At 41.0% G+C, this 19,440-nt stretch overlaps 1 protein-coding gene across 2 annotated transcripts in view; it reads left to right on the top strand.

The window, feature by feature from the left end:
• Positions 1-1,169: 1,169 nt before the first annotated feature.
• DIAPH2 (diaphanous related formin 2) overlaps positions 1,170-19,440 on the top strand; it is a 950,551-nt gene continuing 932,280 nt past the window's right edge. For both annotated transcript variants that reach the window (XM_043895289.1, XM_043895287.1), the window contains exon 1: positions 1,170-1,572. In XM_043895289.1, the coding sequence (XP_043751224.1) occupies positions 1,438-1,572 (135 nt within the window). In that variant the 5' untranslated portion in view covers positions 1,170-1,437. The remainder of the gene's footprint in view (positions 1,573-19,440) is intronic.

Here is a 19,440-nt window from a genome sequence, read left to right as displayed (position 1 = left end):
AGCCAGCATTAGACTGCTTTCAGATGTCTAACATTGTTTTTATTGTACTTTCCAAGTTAATTGCCTCATCCCATCTACAGCATGGTCAAATTTATCCTAATACACTCTCAATAAATGTGTTCATAAACAAATTAGCAGAGTTTAGGTGGAAGGGACGTAGGACAAAAAGATCAGAGCCTGATGATATATGAATAACAGGCACATGGGCATGTTTATAGGCACACGAGATCTAAATTTACATTTCCAGCTTCTCTAGGTTGTATGAAGGTGGTTCATTCAAGTTCTGCCAGGTCCCGCGATTGTTCTCAGTGTGAACATTATTTTTAAAGAGGCGTGGGCCTCTTCCTGACAACTCTAGGGTGAAAGATTAAGAATACCCGCGGTGCCCTGTGGCTGCTGCTGCTCAGTTACCTAGCATTTGTCTAGAGATTTACATTTTTAACAAATCTTTGACACACATGCTCTTACTTGCTCCCCACAACTCTAAACTTAAAGTAGTTTGGAACACTGAAAATAGCACTCAATCCAACTGTTAGCTCTCCATAGGTGCTTTGCCTAAAGAGCCTTACACCCCCTCTGGATTAAGCTATGGGCATCTGCTGCTTCTCCCACCCCGCAGCCCGGGAATAAAGGAACGACTGTGTTTCTTTGGTCCCAACGCAATCATGGCAACAGAAAACACCCACTCCTTCCACTTTGACCCGTACAGTCTGTCTAGGCAATTAATCAGTGCTCCCCATGGCGGTGCTCCTGCGGGGTGCCAGCTGTCTTGCCAATCAACCCCTCCCACGGAGTGGAGCACAACCACACCCCCAGCCGGGGAAGGTGCTCTGGCCTACACGAGTGAAAGCGGAGACTCAGGGAAAACTCACACGTGAATCCTCCCAGGCCTCAGTGTCCCCGTCTCTAAAATGGGCTACACCTCCTCTCTCTCCGCTAGTTCCCTCCCATTTCACGCTAGGCCCCTAGGAAGAAATCAGTGCTTAACCTCAGCTTCAAGTACTCTGGTTTGGCAGCCGTCGCCGTGCCGGGCATGCTCAGTAGCCGGGCCGCCGGGCGGCGGGAGTAGGAAGCAGCTTTCCGCGCCCGGGCGGCGGACTGCGGGCACTTTGATGAATCACGTGTGCGGAGGCCCTCTTAAAGAGATAGGCACCTACTTTCCCTCCACCCTAAACACCGCCCTGAGGGCGGCGGCGACTGTGGTAATTGCAGCCGCTCGGGGGCAGGGCTTGCCCCAGCGCAGAGTAGTGGCAACGGCTTGTCGAGGCTGGGGTGCCTGGGAGCCGGGAGCCCCGGGGACGTGACATCGGCAGACCCACTCTCCCCTCCAGGAAGAGGCGCTGCCGAATCCACGCGGGGCAGCGAGACCGCCCCGAGGGGCTTCCTCAGTGAAGGAGAAGTGGGGTTCCAGGGCACAGGTGACAGGGCCGAAGAAAGATGGAGCAGCCCGGGGCGGCGGCGGCGTCGGGCGCGGGAGGCAGCGGCGAGGAACCCGGTGGGGGCCGAAGCAACAAGCGGAGCGCGGGGAACCGGGCCGCCAACGAAGAGGAAACGAAAAACAAACCTAAATTGGTGAGTGCTCCCGCAGCCCCCGCCGGCCTGCCTTGGGGACAGCGAGAGCCCCGGGATCCTCCTGCCGTTGAACACGGGGGGACCCGGGGCCCCCTCCCAAGGGTGTGCAACTCGGGGAGCCGCTAAAGCAGCGGCCACGCCGAGGCGCGGAGACGGCGTGGGGGCGGAAGAGCACCCCCTTCTCCAGTTAACCCCTTTCTCCCTCTTGGCAGCCGGGAGGCGGTGCGGGAAGGAGAAAGGCCCCACCCCAACTTGGGGAGACCCCGCGTACAGGATAGGGGCTGTTGTTGGTCTAACTTGGGGCGATCCTTCTTTGCGCGATTTCATTCCCCTCCCATCCATATCAATTGCTGGGGTTTTGACTCTTGAACACTTAGGGGAGTGTTAAAGGGGAACCTCTCTTTTTTTCAGCCCCAGTACTAGAGAGCCCACCCACAGACTTACCAAAAAAAAAAAAAAAAACAACCATTCAACCAACCAAACAAAAATCCCACCACCGCAACAAAAAGCACACAACGTAGGCCCCCGGTCTTTTCTACTTGACCAGATATCTAAGGAAGAGGCGCCTACGTGTTCCCACCCCCCCTCTTGCCTCTCCATGTGCTCGCCCAAGAAACATTTCTTTAAGAGTGGGGGGAGCGTGGGAGTTGGAGGCTGGAGGAGGTACCACCAACTGTTGTGTGTGTGACCGCCAGTCGTCCAGGACTTCCACTTAGTTGATTAAGGACGCTCGAAAGCAGTAGACCGACTGCACAAATCTCCCCGTCATGAGAGTGAACCAGCGAGAGCAGGCAGTCCATTTCCTGCCACTGACTTCATGTGCAGAGGAATGAAATCTATGGGGCCTGGTATTAGATTGGGAAATACTGGTGTTTCTTCAACTCATCAGTTTAAAAGGTTCCTCCTTTTTTTTTTTTTTTTCTTCTTTTTCGCCTTCAGTTTATAGAAAAACGGTATAATAGTGAAACTTCAAAACTTGTCAAATTCATACAGTGTATTGGCTAAAGACTGCTTTTGTCAGCCCTGGCAAATATTAGGCAGACGTTTATCAATAAACTTTCTAATTCGGATGGCAGAGGGGACATGGTTTTCCAGCTTAAATTCAGCAAATACTCCTCCTGTCAGAAAGTTCTCCATTTGTCGGTAGCGCAAAAGCCACATGTTGTATATTTAGTTTTCAGTTTTAACCAGCAACTGGGTTATAAGGAAGGAAGCAGTGACCTTATAACTAAAGACTTTTCTTAGGCCATCTGGCCATTTAGTATGTATTGATACCTGTTGTGCTTCTCTCTTGCCCCCTGTTTGCCTTTCAATTATGGACTGTCCAGATTGGAAAATGGTGATCGAAGTGTTATCAAGAAATTTGCAGCCTTCTATTATGTGGAAAGGGACCTAGCAGGGTATAATAAAACAACCAGTCTAAGGCCTCATCAGTTCCACCTTAACTTGAGGCAAACTGACAGTAACTTGCTGTGTCCTGTTACCACTCTACCCTCTAGTATTTACAAATGAAGAAACTGAGTCACAAGCTCTTTGTGAATTATCTGCCCTGCCAGAGGTTTAATGGGTGCTCCTATTACAAAACTTAGAAAAGTTTTGTTTCTGTCACCAAGTTTAATGTATAAAAATCCTGATGTAATTTTTGAAATTTATCATTTTGCAGTAAAAGAGTGATCATGTTTCTTCTTTCTTTTTTTGGACCCAATACAGAACTGGCTTAAACAGTGATTAAAAGTTTAAACAAAAATAAAAGTGAACTGATAGTTTCCACAAAGTTTGGTATATCCAGCAAGAGCCTTCCACTTCTGGGATGTATGAGTTCAAGAAAAAGCACTTATCTCTGTCTGTTAGTAATAACACCTTGATTCTATTCTTCCCTTCCCTTCGGTCATTTGTCCTGTTTCATCTTTTATGCTTTGACAAGGTAACTAGATAGTTATGAGATGGTATCACTTTCAGTTCCTAGCTAACACTATTCGGTGTTGAACATAGCTTAATGCATTAGATCAAGTATTTGAATCCGAGAGTTCATCGATATCAATGGGAACTTTCTTTTGTACTCAAAATAGCTTTTGAGCCTTACATGATTTTACAAGCAGATATGTCAGACTTCAGAAACACATATTTAGGATGACATTTCAGTTCATTTTAAGGCAGGAAAGTTGACCAAATAATAAGACTTGGTAAACTTTTAAAATGAATGCCTTTCTCCTTATTTTGAGTTGTCTTATTGAAGTGCTCAACATGTTCTAAGGCCTTTTAGAGAGGAGTTCATCTGGGATTCTTAAAATATTGTTGGTAGAGTAAAGCATTACCTAGACTAAATTTTGTTATTTTGAGTATTATGTTGTTAATCACTGTAGTAGTCCTTAATTGTGTTCATGTGTGTGTGTGTAAGGTGTTGTGGGAGGTTGTAAGAGAGCGCCATATAGTAATAGAAATTATTTGTGTAGGTGATTATGGGGGATAAGGGTTTTTAAACTGAAATCATATGAAAAAATTTGAGTGTATGTAGATACATTTATTTTTCTGGGCCCCTTAGTTTTCATCAGTTCCTTAAAGGCATGTGTTTCCTATAGAAGAATGAAAACTGTTGGGTTACCAGACAGTAAAGGAAATTACGAGTTGATTCCACTTGAAGAAACTGGGAAGAGGAGGTCATTGACGAGGGATAAGGGAAATAACACTGACTACATGAGTGGTTGATATTGAAGATAGTTCATCTGGCAGTAAACAGTTAATTACAAACATCTATATAGTATTAGCTAAAATGAAAGTTTCTACCACGTAGAAAATTTAACTCCATAGCTATGGTATAGTGGATTCATACAGTATAAAGGTTGTGATTCAGTTGTTTTCATTTAGTTTCTCATTGTTCTGGGAAACTGGAGAAGGAAGGCACATTTTCTATAGAGAGGAATGACTTTTATTTATATCCTTTAACCTTTGGATGGGTATTAGTGAGAAGTTTTCAGAGCAACATTTCAGGACTTTTAATGACTTCTGCATGAGATTAGTTAAATCAGTTTAATAAAGCTTACTTCCATTTTCTTCATATATACAGCCTCATAATGACCCTTTTTTTTTTTTTGGTTCTTTTTAATGAAGGCAACCTTGTTTTGGACTCATCACAATTTGAATAATGCCTTAGTAGTAGAGCTTTGTATTTTATGTAAACCGTCTGGTTAGGCCCAGATTGTAGCATGTCATCAAACAACATGAATCTTAATTAATTAGCAATTTGATGTCAACCATGGAATGTATTTTGTCAACTCAAGTAGTTCAGAACGCTCTGGAAGTGTCATGAAGGAGACATCCTGAATCGCACATATTTCAGGCAGTGATTTAACCATTAAGAGAGGCTAGTGTTAGAGGCAGGCTTTCCTGATGGCTCAGCAGGTAAAGAATCTGCCTGCCAATGCTGGAGATGCAGGAGTCCTGGGTTTGATCCATAGGTCAGGAAGATCCCCTGGAGAAGGAAATGTCAACCCATTCTAGTATTCTTGCCTGGAAAATCCCATGAACAGAGGAATGGGAGGGCTATAATCCAAAGAGCCAGATGGGACTAGGCACACAGTGTTAGAGGTAGAACCAGCCCCCCTCACATATATACCATGGGGTAGAGTGGCGTAGCAGTCTTTGACAGTTTTGCATTTTGACTTTGTGTTTCTGTATAATTCCTAAAGCCTTTGGTTGTTTAGATAGTATAGTCGCATTAGTAACTTGAAGTAACAGAAGTTAATATTCTGGTTCTTATATAACTTTCTGAGTATTTGGTTATTTGTTTTTAATTGGTTTCATCATGTTTTGATTTTAATTGATAAAAGTGAGCATAGTGGGTTCCTGTATGCCACAAAGACTTACTGAGCACTTACTACATGCTAGGCATTATTCTGAAGGTTGGTGATACAAAGATGCTATTGTCTAGTGAGAGAGACAGGGAAGTTAATTAACAATTACAGAGCTGTGTGATAAGGAACAATGGGAATATGTAGAGGAGGGTGATAATAGAAACATGGAGAGGCGTCTGACTCAAATTGGATGCTTGAGTGTGGGAAGGAAAGGCTTACCATAGTAGGTGGTATTTGCACCAAGGTTTGAAGAATAAGGCATTAATTGGTGAAGGGGAGGGAAAGGCATTTAAGGGTGAAAGAACAATGTGTACAAAGGTAGAGAGATGTGGTAGCATGCCCAGTAAAGGAGCTGTGGATTTATGGTAGTGGCTGAAACAAAAGTTACATATGATGGACCTGTTAGAAAAGAGATTGAGTCCAGGTCTTGATGAATGTTTGTATGCCATGTTGCAGTTTCCACTTCTTTCTGAAAGCCATAGTAAGTCACTGAAGAGATTTGAGGAGACTGAGCTGATCACAATTGTGTGTCAGAAAGAAACTTAATATAGTGGAGATTTTCTTGGACAGGGGTGCCAGAATGGAGGCAGGAAGACCAGTTAGGAAGAGCAGAATGGTATAAGAGTTCATTGTTTAGGGTTGGAGACCTGAATTCCACCTGCAGTGCCTCCACTCATCCATTTACTCAGCATATTTCTCTGCATCTCTGTTTCCTCCTGCTGCTCCATCACTTCCCTTCCTCCTATACACCCTGAACATCTTCAACAGACCAGAAATGTCTGCCATGTTTTTCCTTTATAAATCTAACCTGTCCAGGTGGTGTCTCATAATGCTTTCATTCTTCCATTAAACCATCAGCTTTCTGAAAGCCCTTCCTTATTCCGAACTCCTGACTGGCGTGAGTCTGAATGTTATATGCTGATCTTGTATGTCCAATAGATTTTAAAATGCTTCTGGGCAAGGGTCCTGCTTTATGCCTATTCTTAAATCTTGCAGACCAGTGCTGGGGTGCAGAAGTACTCAACACATTATTATTAGCTGGGAATTCTTTCCCTATAGGCCAGACATTTTGAGAGTATGAATTGTTGAAAAGAGACTTTTTGAAAAAGAAGTGTGCTGTTTTTTTTTTTTCTCTTAGAATATGTACTCCATCAAATGAACCTATTTGTACATGTTTGTGTCCTTTCTGTAATTTTGAAAGTTGAGAAACTTCTAGCTTGATCTCTTATTTGTTTGATTGGGTTCTTGTGATGTCACAGTCTGAACTTCCATGTGGGGAACCAGTATCCAACAACAAAAAAATGATACAAATGAACTTACTTACAAAACAGAAATAGTCACAGATATAGAAAACAAACTTATGGTTATCCAGGGGGTAAGGGAGTGGAGGGATTAATTGGGAGATTGGAATTGACATGTGTATTATCAATTACACTGTAGTGATCTATATGGGAAAATAATCTGAAAAAAGAGTGGATATATGTATATGTATAACTGATTCACTTTGCTGTACAAACTAGCACATTGTAAATCAACTATACTCCCATAAATATTTTAAAAAAAATTATTCATGACCCAAGTAACATTTTACTGATAATAGTACGAGATATTGGATTATTAGCAAAAGAATACTGAATAGAGGACCAAAGGACCTGGGTTCCAGTATTTATTCTTTTAGTTGCTTGTAATCTCTGATGAGCCATTTAACACCAGAGGGTTTGAGCCCTTGATTAATGTCTGACAGAGACAATGCTTACCTGATTTCCTTCACAAGGTGATTTAGATAAAACACAGTAATGAATGAGAAAGCATATAGGAAATTTTATATTGCTGTGCAAATATACAACACTATTGTTAACCCCTTGTATTACCTGAATCAAATGCATTGTGATTGGATAGTTTAATGATTTTCTTGCAGTTTGATAGTTCTAACATTATTGTACAAAGTACTATAATAAGGTTATTTGTTGGTTGATTCCTTATTCTCTCTCCACTTTGTCCACTTGAAAGATTATACATTCTGTCCTTCTGCAAATAATTCATTTTGTTTAATAAATGTAAGGTGTGAGTTTAATTTTTTTTTTACTGTAATTAAAAAAAAAAATCAGGCTATCCTTATCTTTCCATGTATCAGTTTGAGGCATTTAAAACTTCTGTTAAAAAAGTTTCACTGGGTATCTTTGACATCCTGTCTTGTCAGGCAGCTTACTGCTGTTGTACAAATAAGAAAACTGAGTCACTGATGTGTTAAGGAGTCTGACCTAGAGATAAGTTTAAAAGCTCTCAGTTCTATTGTCAAAGTTAGATACAGCAGTGAGTCATTGTGCTTCAGGGACTTTGAAAGTGAAAAATTATGAAATCTCTTCTTTTTTATTCCTTTTTGGAACAATTATCATTTTAATCCACCTAGATTTCACTCTGAATGCCAAGAGCTCTGGGAGTAGCAACATGTCATTGAAATAAAATCATATACTTTTCCAACCTGATCTCAACACTGTAGATAACAGGATGCTCTGAAAATAGTGCGCACATAATATATGCTAATTTACATGAAATAGCACATTTGACTAAGTATCACTGGGTATCAGTAGCACCATAGGGATGATTATTGAAGACCCAACTTTCTCTTGGTCCTATATTTCAGTCTGCCATGCAGAAGAGACCAGTTCCTTCCATCAGATTTTGGCTGTTTCATACTTACTTTTGTCTCATGACTGAGGAAATTAACATGATAGCCAGGTGATTTGAAATACAGTTATATACGTGTGATCCAGGTAGACATCTTATAAAAGACACTCAGTGGAAGACAGGTCAAAAAATGATGCATGTTAAAGGAAAGTTGAGATGCAGTTTCACATAACTATTTATTATCAATGTAAGTAATAGAAATAGAAATAAATCAATTCATCCTAATGTAAAAACTTACCTGATGAGGCTGAATCGGTTTCAGTCTAAATTATTTACTTGGACTGTGGCTTGAACAGACATTCAACTGAATCCTAATCCTTGCTTGCTTTCTGTGAAGTGGCCTGGGAAAAATGAAGTGGCCTGGGTGCCTTTCTCACGAAAGAATGTAGAAAGCAAAATCTTACTAATCACCATTTACACAGGCTTTGGTTTAAGGAAGGTCTTTCTGTATTGCTTTAGCAAGAGTCAGCTACATTGCTTACCAGATACAGAACTGCCAGTTGGCCTCCAGTCTTTCTTTCTGTCAGGGCTCTGTTGTGGTGCCTAGTGCAAGTGAGAAGTTCCTCAGGTGGCTATTCAGACAGTCCTAGGTAGGAATCCGCGACTTCATTAGGAATGAGTGATTTCTCAAAGGCTATTGATTCAATCACCTAGCAATTCTGGTGCTCTTCCAGGGGAGAAAAGATGTTGGGTATGATCCTTAAAAAATCTATTTGTTCTTCTCTGATAGATATCCACATGCTTTGGTAAAGATCTGCTCAAAATTATGAGGAATTTTTATCTACCTTTAATTTGCTGGTCTTTCCCCAGCGAAAAGTAAAAGAACTAAAATAGAGTTTTCACTTTATTCGTAATATGGGCTAGTTAATAAGGCTTTATTAAGAAGAGGTATGAGAAATTTCAACCTACTAAGAATTAGGATAGTATAATGAACCACCATGGGGTATTATATCCATTAACTACATATAGTAGTTTTGATTTTCAACATTTGCTTCATCCATCCTTTATTCTTTTCCTTGCTGAAGTACTTTAATGCAAATCCCAGATATTGTGTCATTTTACTCATGGTGGTTCAGTGTGCATCTCTAAAAATGACTGACTTAAGAAAAAAAAAAGTAACCACTATGCCCCTGTCACATCTTTCAAAATTAACATATTCCTTGGTATCATCTCAGTATCTTCTGACACTCAACTCATAATCCAATATCCCCAGTTGCCTCAAAAAACAGGTTTTTAATGTGTGCCTAATTAATGTACATCTTATTGAGCTCTTTATACAAATGCAGCTTTAAATTAATGGCAAAATGTCGTTCAAAGTTGCTCCACATAAAGTATCATATCTATCATATGTATCAGCTCCAGTTAAGTTCACTTCTGTCTTCAATTCTGTAGAAATACCTGGAAAGGTTGACTATACATACAGGTGTGGAGGCTCCTTAGAACAGCTACTATGTGCTAAGAAAAGAGATTGAATTAAGACTTTTGGCTCCACTCACTAATTGGGTAATCGCATGTTCTTCATTTTGCAGTTTGTGGAGTGGGGTTATGTGCAAGAATTCCCTCCCGGGGGAATATTGTAGATAGTTGGGCAAAGGATTGGCTTCTTGTTTTGTCAATCAGGGGTTCATAGAACTCTCTGATAGGTGCCCTGTATGACTAAGTTTATGTTACTAGCTCTAGTTTCAATTTCCATACAAAGACCAATTTGGTACTTTGTGTCTGTCTTTGTTTTTTAGCCTTTTTAAAACACTCTAGTTTGCTGTCTGTGGATAATTGGGTGAGCAAAGCTTTGCAAAGAACTCTGAACTATTAAGTTTCCTTATTTAGACATTTGTAGGGTTAAAATTGAAAGCCAGGCTACACTAATGAGGAGCTGGGGATGGGTGGAGTGGGTAAGTATGAGAAATCAGCTTGGGCAAAAGGCCTAGACTCCACACAGATTTACTAACGAAATTGTGTAACCACTATGTTCCAGGCAGCAATTTCGTGCTGTTATTGTGCTGGGCTGTGATAGGCATATAATTTCTCGAGCTTTGCAGACTCAAGTAGCTTTAGACTGCTAACCAATCTCCAGCTTGCACCTTCTAGGCTGACCCAATCAGCTGGGTTGATTTTCTTCAAAACAGGTGATGATTGATAATTGTTTGGGCTGGACAGGTGGCGGGTTTTCTTCTTTTATTTTGCTTGAGGAAAAGACAACTCTGGAGGTGGTGTGTTGTGTCCTTTGAAATCCATCACTGATAAAATCTCAAAGCCTTAGTAGCATATTATGTCGGCTGAAGGTGCTTAGGAAGATTCTATGTGGAGAAAGCAAGGCCCTGGTATAGACTGCACACTGACATTTTGAACTTACATGTATAATCAAGACCGGGGTTTCTGTGTATGGTTGAGCCCTGCTCACGGGTGTGAGACCACAGAGGTCAAATCACTTACCTAATCATTTGCTGAGTCACAGGACTGTGACTTCCGGGGTCTACTATTTCTAGTTCACACAGAGGTACCATGAGGGCTAGCTACTGCAGTTAAGACCAGGTGAATTTTATTCTCACACCAAATAGGAAATTCAGCAAGGCCCAGAACTTAATGTCTCATTTAGAATAGGTATTTTTCCATTTGTCATTGATTCTGAAATGGACAATATAAGGTGTCCATGTATGTGCAATGTTTTTTGAAACCGGCTTGTATATGATTGCAGCCCTCAAATGTAGAGGATTGTGTCCTTGGAGATCTAGGCTACAGGTTCAGTATGTTGACTACTTTCTCTGACCTAAGGCTCCTCCTCCCTTTCTGCCCTCCTCCCAGTCATTTTCTTGACATTCTTGTGTCTCAAGAGTGCTTCATGTGGTTACAGATCATATGAGTAAGACTGCATTTTTTTAAAATTTATGTTATAAGTCCAATTCATTTTCACTTACATTGCCCATGATACAAGGCAGTAACTTAGAGAAAGTTAAAATGGGTTAAAATAAATATGACAGAAGCATTTCCTCTAATAATATGCTCTGTGGTCTAATACCTCCCATTACAAAATCAATGTGTTCCAGAAGAGTCAGGGTGTACATAAAACATTTGTGAGTAGAAATAATCTTTTCTCGGGCTGACCTCACAGCTTGTTTTTCATTGGCAGTGCATTAGCTTACACTTTCCCTCCCCTTTGGTTGAGTAGCTAATGGTCTTTAAACAAGCTATTAAAGGGAAGAATAATTTTACAATGCAAAAAAATAAAAATGGCCTGGATTTTATCCATGCTGATGGTTTGGCTTTTCATATATTTGTTTTACTGAAGCAGGGCTAACTCATGTTTCCTAATGTCTAAATTCTCAAGCTTGCTCCGTATATCTTGTGCTTCCTTCATCAAACTGTTTTCAGATGGTCTTGTGAATTTCTGAGAGATACAAATCCTCCATTTTTATATAAGCTGGGTAGGTCTGAGACCAAATACTAAACTTTAAGTGGCCATATCTCTGTGTAAAATGGAACTGAGGCATTAGTTATACTTTAAATTAGGAATTGTGTAGGGCTCTGGACCCAATTTTCCATGCTCTTCCTACCAGCTCTGTTGTAGCTAATTGTGGATCAAAATGTTCTATTACAAACCCATGCTTTCAACCCCCTCCCTTTAAGTAATCTGTTATCGCTTGCTTGTTTCCAACCCTGAAGGTCATCACTATTGTTTTTTACTGGTTTCTGTGAATATTATTAATGGTGTATGCTACTACCTGGCCACAGAGATAACGTGCAGAAGGGTGGCCATTGGATATGAAATCAATTACTGAGTGTGATAGATTTATTTAAAAGCATTTCCTATCTATACCTGTCACCAACCATGTTGCCCTAAACTAGTAGAAGCCACATTTTGTTCTTAGTATCACCCCTTCATGTTTTCAAGGTACATCTTATTTTATAGAATCTTAGAGCCCAGGACTGAGCCAGAGGCCAAGAAGAGTAAGGCAGGAGAAAAAAAGAATGAAAAAGAGGCAGCAGGACAGGGGGCAGTCCTGTCTGAGGGACCTCAGATCAGAAAACCTTATCCAGTGGCAAAGCAGCTACACTCAAGGTCTGCTCCTGGAATGTGGATTGGCTTTGAGCCTGGATTAAGAAGAAAGGTTTAGATGTGAGTGGAAATAAGGGGAGCAGAGGCTGATCTTGGGGTTTAATCACCATTTTCCATTTTAGTCCCTAGCACTATAGTTTTCTTGTGGGAGAGGTACAAGGTTTTTACCAAGTCATACCACTTGTATTTTTCAAATGCCATTCCAACGTTCCACTGCCATTGTCTTGTTTAATGTCCTCATCTCTTCCCTGGCATGTCAGAAAAACTTCATTACTGGACTTGCTCCATTTTATCTCTTGCATATCCAACATTTATATAACTACTGCTTGAAGAAATCTTAGCTGGCTATCCACTGCCTATAGGGAAAAAAAAAGTCTTTTCAGTATTGCATGTAACACTTTCTTGCTTCCTTGTCACTTAATATAGTTTTGTTGTTGTTCAGATGCCCAGTTGTGTTTGACTCTTCATGACTCCTGGACTGCAGCACACCAGGCCTCCCTGTCCCTGTAGTTTATAACTGTTTAAATATTGTGCTGCTAGACTTAAACTTCTTCTGAAGAGACTGTGTCTCACCTAATTCTAGTACTTAGCATATAGATTCTTTTGGAGAAGGAAATGGCAACCTACTCCAGTAATCTTGCCTGGAGAACCCCAGGGAACCTGGCATGCTATAGTCCATAGGTTTGCAAAGAATAAGACACAACTTAGTGACTGAACAACAAGAGTATTTTATATGCTATACAGAGTCGAAATAAGCTGTTAATAAGATATCTAACTGGTCCTGTTAAGTTGTATATTTTTTAGGAATTAGTTTCAGGCAAGTTAAAGAAATTGTATAGAGAGTAAGCTAACTACTTCTTAAAATGTAATGCTGGGCAAGCCATTTATCTAGTTTCCCTTTTGGTGTCAGCTTATTCTGTCAAATAAGGAAGTTGAAATAAACAGTCTCCAAGGTTCCATTCAGCTCTGACATTCTGGAAGTCAAAAGTTATTGAGGGCTGTAATGAATCTGACCTAACATAAATACATGACATCTGGGTTCTAGTTAGAAAAAAAGTTGACAGTCATGAAAGATGACTGTTTAAGGCTGAACGCTAATGGGCAAAGATATAGGCTAGTTTTACTGTCCTGTTTCTGAAATCTGAATTAGTCTAGTTTAGTGAAGGTAACGTCAACATTGTTTTAACCATGTATTGTGTGCAGAGCCCTGCTGGCTCTGCTCTGGGTCATCATACTCCTTGGGTGGTAGCCTTGGTTCACTGACTGAGTGTAGTACTCGAGCCTTTCCAGAGTGGATTTGCAATAACCAACAAGATCATATGTGCCAGTTGCTACCCTAAGTGCTTTGCATGTATTTGTCAAGTACATTGCAGAGTTTGGGGTTTTATCCTGTTACTGCTTCCTAGATGATTATGGAAGACTCAAGACTCCTGGATCAGTGGCAAAAGATGGTTTCTTATTTGTTACAAAAGCAGTAGCTAGAATGTCAACATGACATGGCTGGCTCACTATGGTCCTAAGTCACATGAGGTAGCCCAGGATGGATGTCTACCCAGGCAGTCAGTGGCATTACAGGAGGGGAACACTGAGCTTGGCAGACTTCTCACTTTTATGGTAAGCAGAAGCAAGCCTGCTCTTTGTCTGGGGAGCAGTGATACTATTACCTCATCATCACAGTCACTTGCTACAAACACAGCCTTAGGAGATGGCTTCGCTGAAGTGTTGTCCAGCCTTTCAGTCTTGGCAAACCCAGCAACAATGTGCAGGGGTGCTTGGGATGGATGGTGGAGATCCCCGTCTCCATCAATAGTAACTCATTTGATCCTCACAATGTTATTTTGTAGGTGTGGAGGAAAGGCTCAAAGTCGATCAGTAACTTGCCTGAATTTATGCAGTGGTGAATTTGGAATTCAAGACCAGTGTGATTATAAAAATCCATGTTTTTAACCAAGATTTGGCCAATACTACCTAAGACCCTAAACTTCAGAGTAGCTCTATAGATCTGAAGACTGAGTGGTTCTCTGCACTGGTGATGGTTGGACCGGCTCTAGATTTGTACTATGTGTGTGGGCTTAGTTGCTCAGTCGTGTCCAACTCTTTGCGACCCCATGGACTGTATAGTCCGCCAGGCTTCTCTGTCCATGGAATTCTCCAGGCAAGAGTACTGGAGTGGGTTGCCATGCCCTCCTCCAGGGGATCTTCCCAACCCAGCGATCTAACCCAGGTCTCCCGCATTTCAGGCAGATTCTTTACCGTCTGAGCCACCAGGGAAGCCCAAGAATACTGGAGTGGGTAGCCTATCCCTTCTCCAGGGGATCCTCCTGACCCAGGAATCGAACCAGGGTCTCCTGCACTGCAGGTGGATTCTTTACCAGCTGAGCTACCAGGGAAGCCCAGATTTGTACTATGCTTATGTCTAATTTAGAAGGGAGAGTTCAGGGGCCATTCATTTTAGTGTCACTGATAATCAAAAAGATTCTTTGATTCACTGCCGTGAAGTAGTGGGTCAGTAGTGGGTCAGACTTACTAGCAGAGAACCATGAGGATGAAAGTGATAAGGCTGTGGATTTTAAGGATGCATGAAGATAATTCTTTAAAAAAAAAAAAAAAACACAGAAAACCAGGCTGGTCTCTGTCAAATAATGTCACAGTCAACACAAGGCCTGGAGAAGGAAATGGCAACCCACTCCAGTATTCTTGCCTGGAGAATCCCATGGACAGAGGAGCCTGGAAGTCTACAGTTCATGGGGGTCACAAGAGTCGGACACAACTTAGCGACTAAACCACCACCACCACAATACAAGGCCTCCTGTATTTTATTACTGTTGCATATTGCACATGATTCTCTCAGTCTTTTGTCTTTTGTTAGCCAGGAAGAGAGTAGCTTTCGAACCAGTTACTTTGGAAGCCATCCTTGCTGCTTCATCTGGTAGTTTCTATCTCTCCTCCCCTCCCCACTCTCCTTCTGTTTGTTTGTGAAATTTTATGTGAAGTAAAACTGCTTTGGAAAAGCTAATGCTATCTCCTGTTATACAAGTATACAACATGCATTGTTTCTTGTTGAGGGGAGTGCCAAGAACCACCTACCTTCTCCTGCTGCTTCCTTCTCCTTCCTGCCTTGCCTAAAGATTGGCTGCTAAAAAAGTGTGACATATTCAGCCAAGTGCTGTCTTTTTTAATTAGGCTGCTGAAAGTGTTGTGACAAGCTATTTTTGCGTTGATGTGTTGACGAGTAATAGAGCCCTAAACTATGGGCTTAGGTGCCAAGTGATAGGGAAGTGCATAATGTGATTTCTGGTTCCTCAACCTTAACCATCATCCTTTCCCAAAGGAAAAGGGAACCTTTAGACAAAAGGTAATGAGTAAAATAGATCACAAATACACCAGTATATGCCTGGAAATGGGTTATTTCACCCTTCTGATCATTTACCTTAATGAGCTGAAATTTCTTGATTATTACTTTTCATAGAACTATGTACCATCAATATGTACCATAGAACTATGTACCATTCTTTTCATAGAGCTGTTGTACCAACTAGGAGGTGAGGCTGTCTTAAGCTCACATAATGATATAAATGTAACTGGGACAGCAGTTAACTAAGCATACTGAGTATTTAGAAATTTTCCATTTTTCAAATACCTCTCCTATCTGTTCTTACAATTTCATGTTTCCTCCAAATATGGTCGTGGTTACTGATGTCCTTCTTTGGTTTTTGACCTCATCTAACCCAAAGAACTTTGTGCTTTGGACAAATATTTGAGGAAGCATGTAGCATTCTGTCCCCAAAAGTAGGTTCATTTTCTTTACAGCAGTGGTTCTCAGTGGGTGCACTTTTACCTCCCAGAGGACACTTGGTAATTTTTGATTGTCCAATGTGCAGACATTTTTGATTGTCAAATAGGCGAAGATGCTACTGGTGTGTAGTGAATAGATGTCAGGGATGCTGCTGAACATTCTGCAATGTGAGAGATAGCCCCTCATGACAAAGAATTCTCCTGCGCAAAATGTCTCTCCATTCTGTCCTTTCCTCTGTATTGAGACAGGGCCAGATCTTCAAGGAAGATGTCTTCAAGGAAGCATCATTTCTTTCATTGACTCTCACCAATTTTATTTTCATTCCTTTCCTTTCCATTATTGGATTATCTGCTGGGCTGGACTGTTGATAACTTTGTAGTTGTAAGCAATACCTCTTATCACTTCTCTCATTTCTGACCTCTAAGAAAAATGTTCTTTTTTATCCTAATGAGTTTAAAAGGCTGTTTTTCCATCTGCTGGTTCCTTAATACCTCAACAGCTTTTGACACTGATCATTTTGAGATCATCGTCTATGTGGATTTTAGATTCCACAGTCCAGTCTTCTCTGGCAGCTTCTGCCTCTGAATTGGTTGACTGCCAAAAGTAACAATTTTCCTTGCCTCTCACTTCAAAAACAACTCACTCTATTTGCTCTTCTCCACATCCAATTGCAGGCAATCATATGTCTCTTCCAGAGCTACCTGAACGCAGTTGAGGCCAAACCTTTCTAGCTTCTCTGACATCTCAGTTCAATACTATGTCACTGTTTGCTGAAATACATTTCCTAACTCTGGTGCAGTGCTTCTAAAACCAGTGTATAGTTGTTGATTCATTTATCTGAGACCCATCTGAAACCTGAAATACTTTATGCCAGTGTTTTTTTTTTTTTTTTTTTGGCAGTGGTTTTAATATTCTTCCTCTTATCAGGGAAAATAAAAATTAACTTGACACCCGTCCCCCTTAACATGTGCGCATGTGCACACACACACACACACACACACACACACACACGGTATTTATCAAGCTTACTTATTTATGATGAAGTTTACTCTTGCCTCTCTTATCATCAGACTGTATTACAATAATATTAGTCACTGACTGGCCGTTATGGTTTCTGTTCCAGTTGGGATCAAGGTTAACTTCCCTATTTGACCAGTGAAAGTCAGTAACTACTTCTCACCCATCTCTTCGGGACCAAGCTTATGTTCATATTTAGGGTTACTGTTAAATCACCTAATTTTAATCTTCTTATCTTCCTTTTTCTGTTTTGCCCCTTTATTTAAGTGAAGCCATTAGCTATGTGAGTCCATATGCCTGAAATGACCTCTTTTTTTCTCTTCACAGTGACTAGTACATACTTTCCTTCCATTTTTTTTTCATACATTCCTTACAATCTTAATTGCCTGATTGAAAGTGATATGGTCAACTCCCGCCTCTTTAACTTGCAGTTTCCCATAGAGAACCAGTTCATTCTGCAGCCCATGTGGCTGTGTTCATGGTTGTGCTCATTATAAATGGATGTTATGGTCTGTGATCATTCCACACATCAAATCCTCCTTATGTACGAGACAATATTGAGGGGATAAAAACAACTACACATAGGTGTTACTCTTGAGCTTGTGGCCTAGTGAGAAAAAGAGGGACAGATGAGTCTAAAGTAGTAAGTCCTGTAATAAACAAGTGTGAGCAGAGTACTCTTGGGGAATGTCACATACTGAACCTGCCAGGGAGGAGAGAGACTTTGCAAAGGCCGTGTTAGAATCTGAATGTTGAAGAATGAAGAAAAGTGTGATAAGTTTAAAAGAGAAGACATTCTCAACTGAGGGAATACCACATACACATGTTCAGAGTTATGGAAAAGCAGGTAGTTATTTTTACAGGTTTTTGATTTGGAAATGTTAAGATCTTGGAGGGAAGGAAGGCTGTGACAGAACTTGCTTTGTAACCCAGTATGAATGATCATATGAAGCACTTTTCACCAACTCGGATGTGAGGAGGAGAAAGGGAAGTAACGTTCTCTGGGAATCTACAAATGCTCCAGGCAGTGTTGTGGGAGCTTTACGTTACCATCTGACTTAATTTTTATCCTAAATATTTGTGGGAAGTAGAGTTGTTTCCCACATTTACAAAGTGGGGAAATGAGTCTCAGAGAGGTGAATTGATTCTGATTCCAAAATACACCCTCTTTTATGATAGCCTGCTGGCTTTTCAGAAATAACAGAGTCTTATTTAAAATTTTGAAATGAACTATAGTGTTTTTCTACTTTATGAAAATCAACTTCATATTTTGCATTTTTATCTTTCCTCCTATCCCAAACCTTCAGTCAGTTCAGTTCAGTCGCTCAGTCATGTCTGCCTCTTTTCGATCACATGGACTGCAGCACGCCAGGCCTCCCTGTCCATCACCACCTCCCGGAGTTTACCCAAACTCATGTCCATTGAGTCAGTGATGCCATCCAACCATCTCATCCTCTGTGGTCCCCTTCTCCTCCCGCCTTCAATCTTTCCCAGCATCAGGGTCTTTTCAAATGCGTCAGTTCTTCACATCAGGTGGCCAAAGTATTGGAGTTTCAGCTTCAACATCAGTCCTTCCAATGAATATTCAGGACTGATCTCCTTTAGGTTGGACTGGTTGGACCTCCTTGCAGTCCAAGGGACTCTCAAGGGTCTTCTCCAACACCACAGTTCAAAAGTATCAATTCTTCAGTGCTCAGCTGTCTTTATAGTCCCAACTCTCACATCTATACACGACTACTGGAAAAACCATAGCCTTGACTAGATGGACCTTTGTAGGCAAAGTAATGTCTCTGCTTTTTAATATGCTGTCTAGTTGGTCATAACTTTTCTTCCAAGGAGTAAGTGTCTTTTAATTTCATGGCTGCAGTCACCATCTGCAGTGATTTTGGAGCCCAAGAAAATAAAGTCTGTCACTGTTTCCACATCTATTTGTCATGAAGTGATGGGACCAGATGCCATCATCTGAGTTTTCTGAATGTTGAGTTTTAAGCCAACTTTTTCACTTTCCTCTTTCACTTTCATCAAGAGGCTCTTTAGTTCTTCTTCACTTTCTGCCATAAGGGTGGTGTCATCTGCATATCTGAGGTTATTGATATTTCTCCTGGCAATCTTGATTCCAGTTTGTGCTTCTTCCAGCCCAGCGTTTCTCATGATGTACTCTGCATATAAGTTAAATAAGCAGGGTGCTAATATACAGCCTTGACATACTCCTTTTCCTATTTGGAACCAGTCTGTTGTTCCATGTCCAGTTCTAACTGTTGCTTAAAAGTCCCAAACATGTATCTGAACGCATTTCCTCATTGTTAGACTGAGTTAGCTGAGAAAGAATAGAGCTTGAGGAGTTGGTCGGGAGTTGTCTACAAACATCTACAAACATCTTGGAGCTGAATACGGTTAGTTTTACTACTGAGGATTTGGGCAGGCTACTCAGTTGGGATAGTTCTAGCTCTGAAATTCTTCCT

This window comes from Cervus elaphus, chromosome X (genome assembly GCF_910594005.1).
Source record: "Cervus elaphus chromosome X, mCerEla1.1, whole genome shotgun sequence".
NCBI lineage: Eukaryota > Metazoa > Chordata > Mammalia > Artiodactyla > Cervidae > Cervus > Cervus elaphus.
The sequence above is the reverse complement of the archived record's forward strand: the minus strand, read 5'-3'. Positions and strand labels throughout refer to the sequence as shown.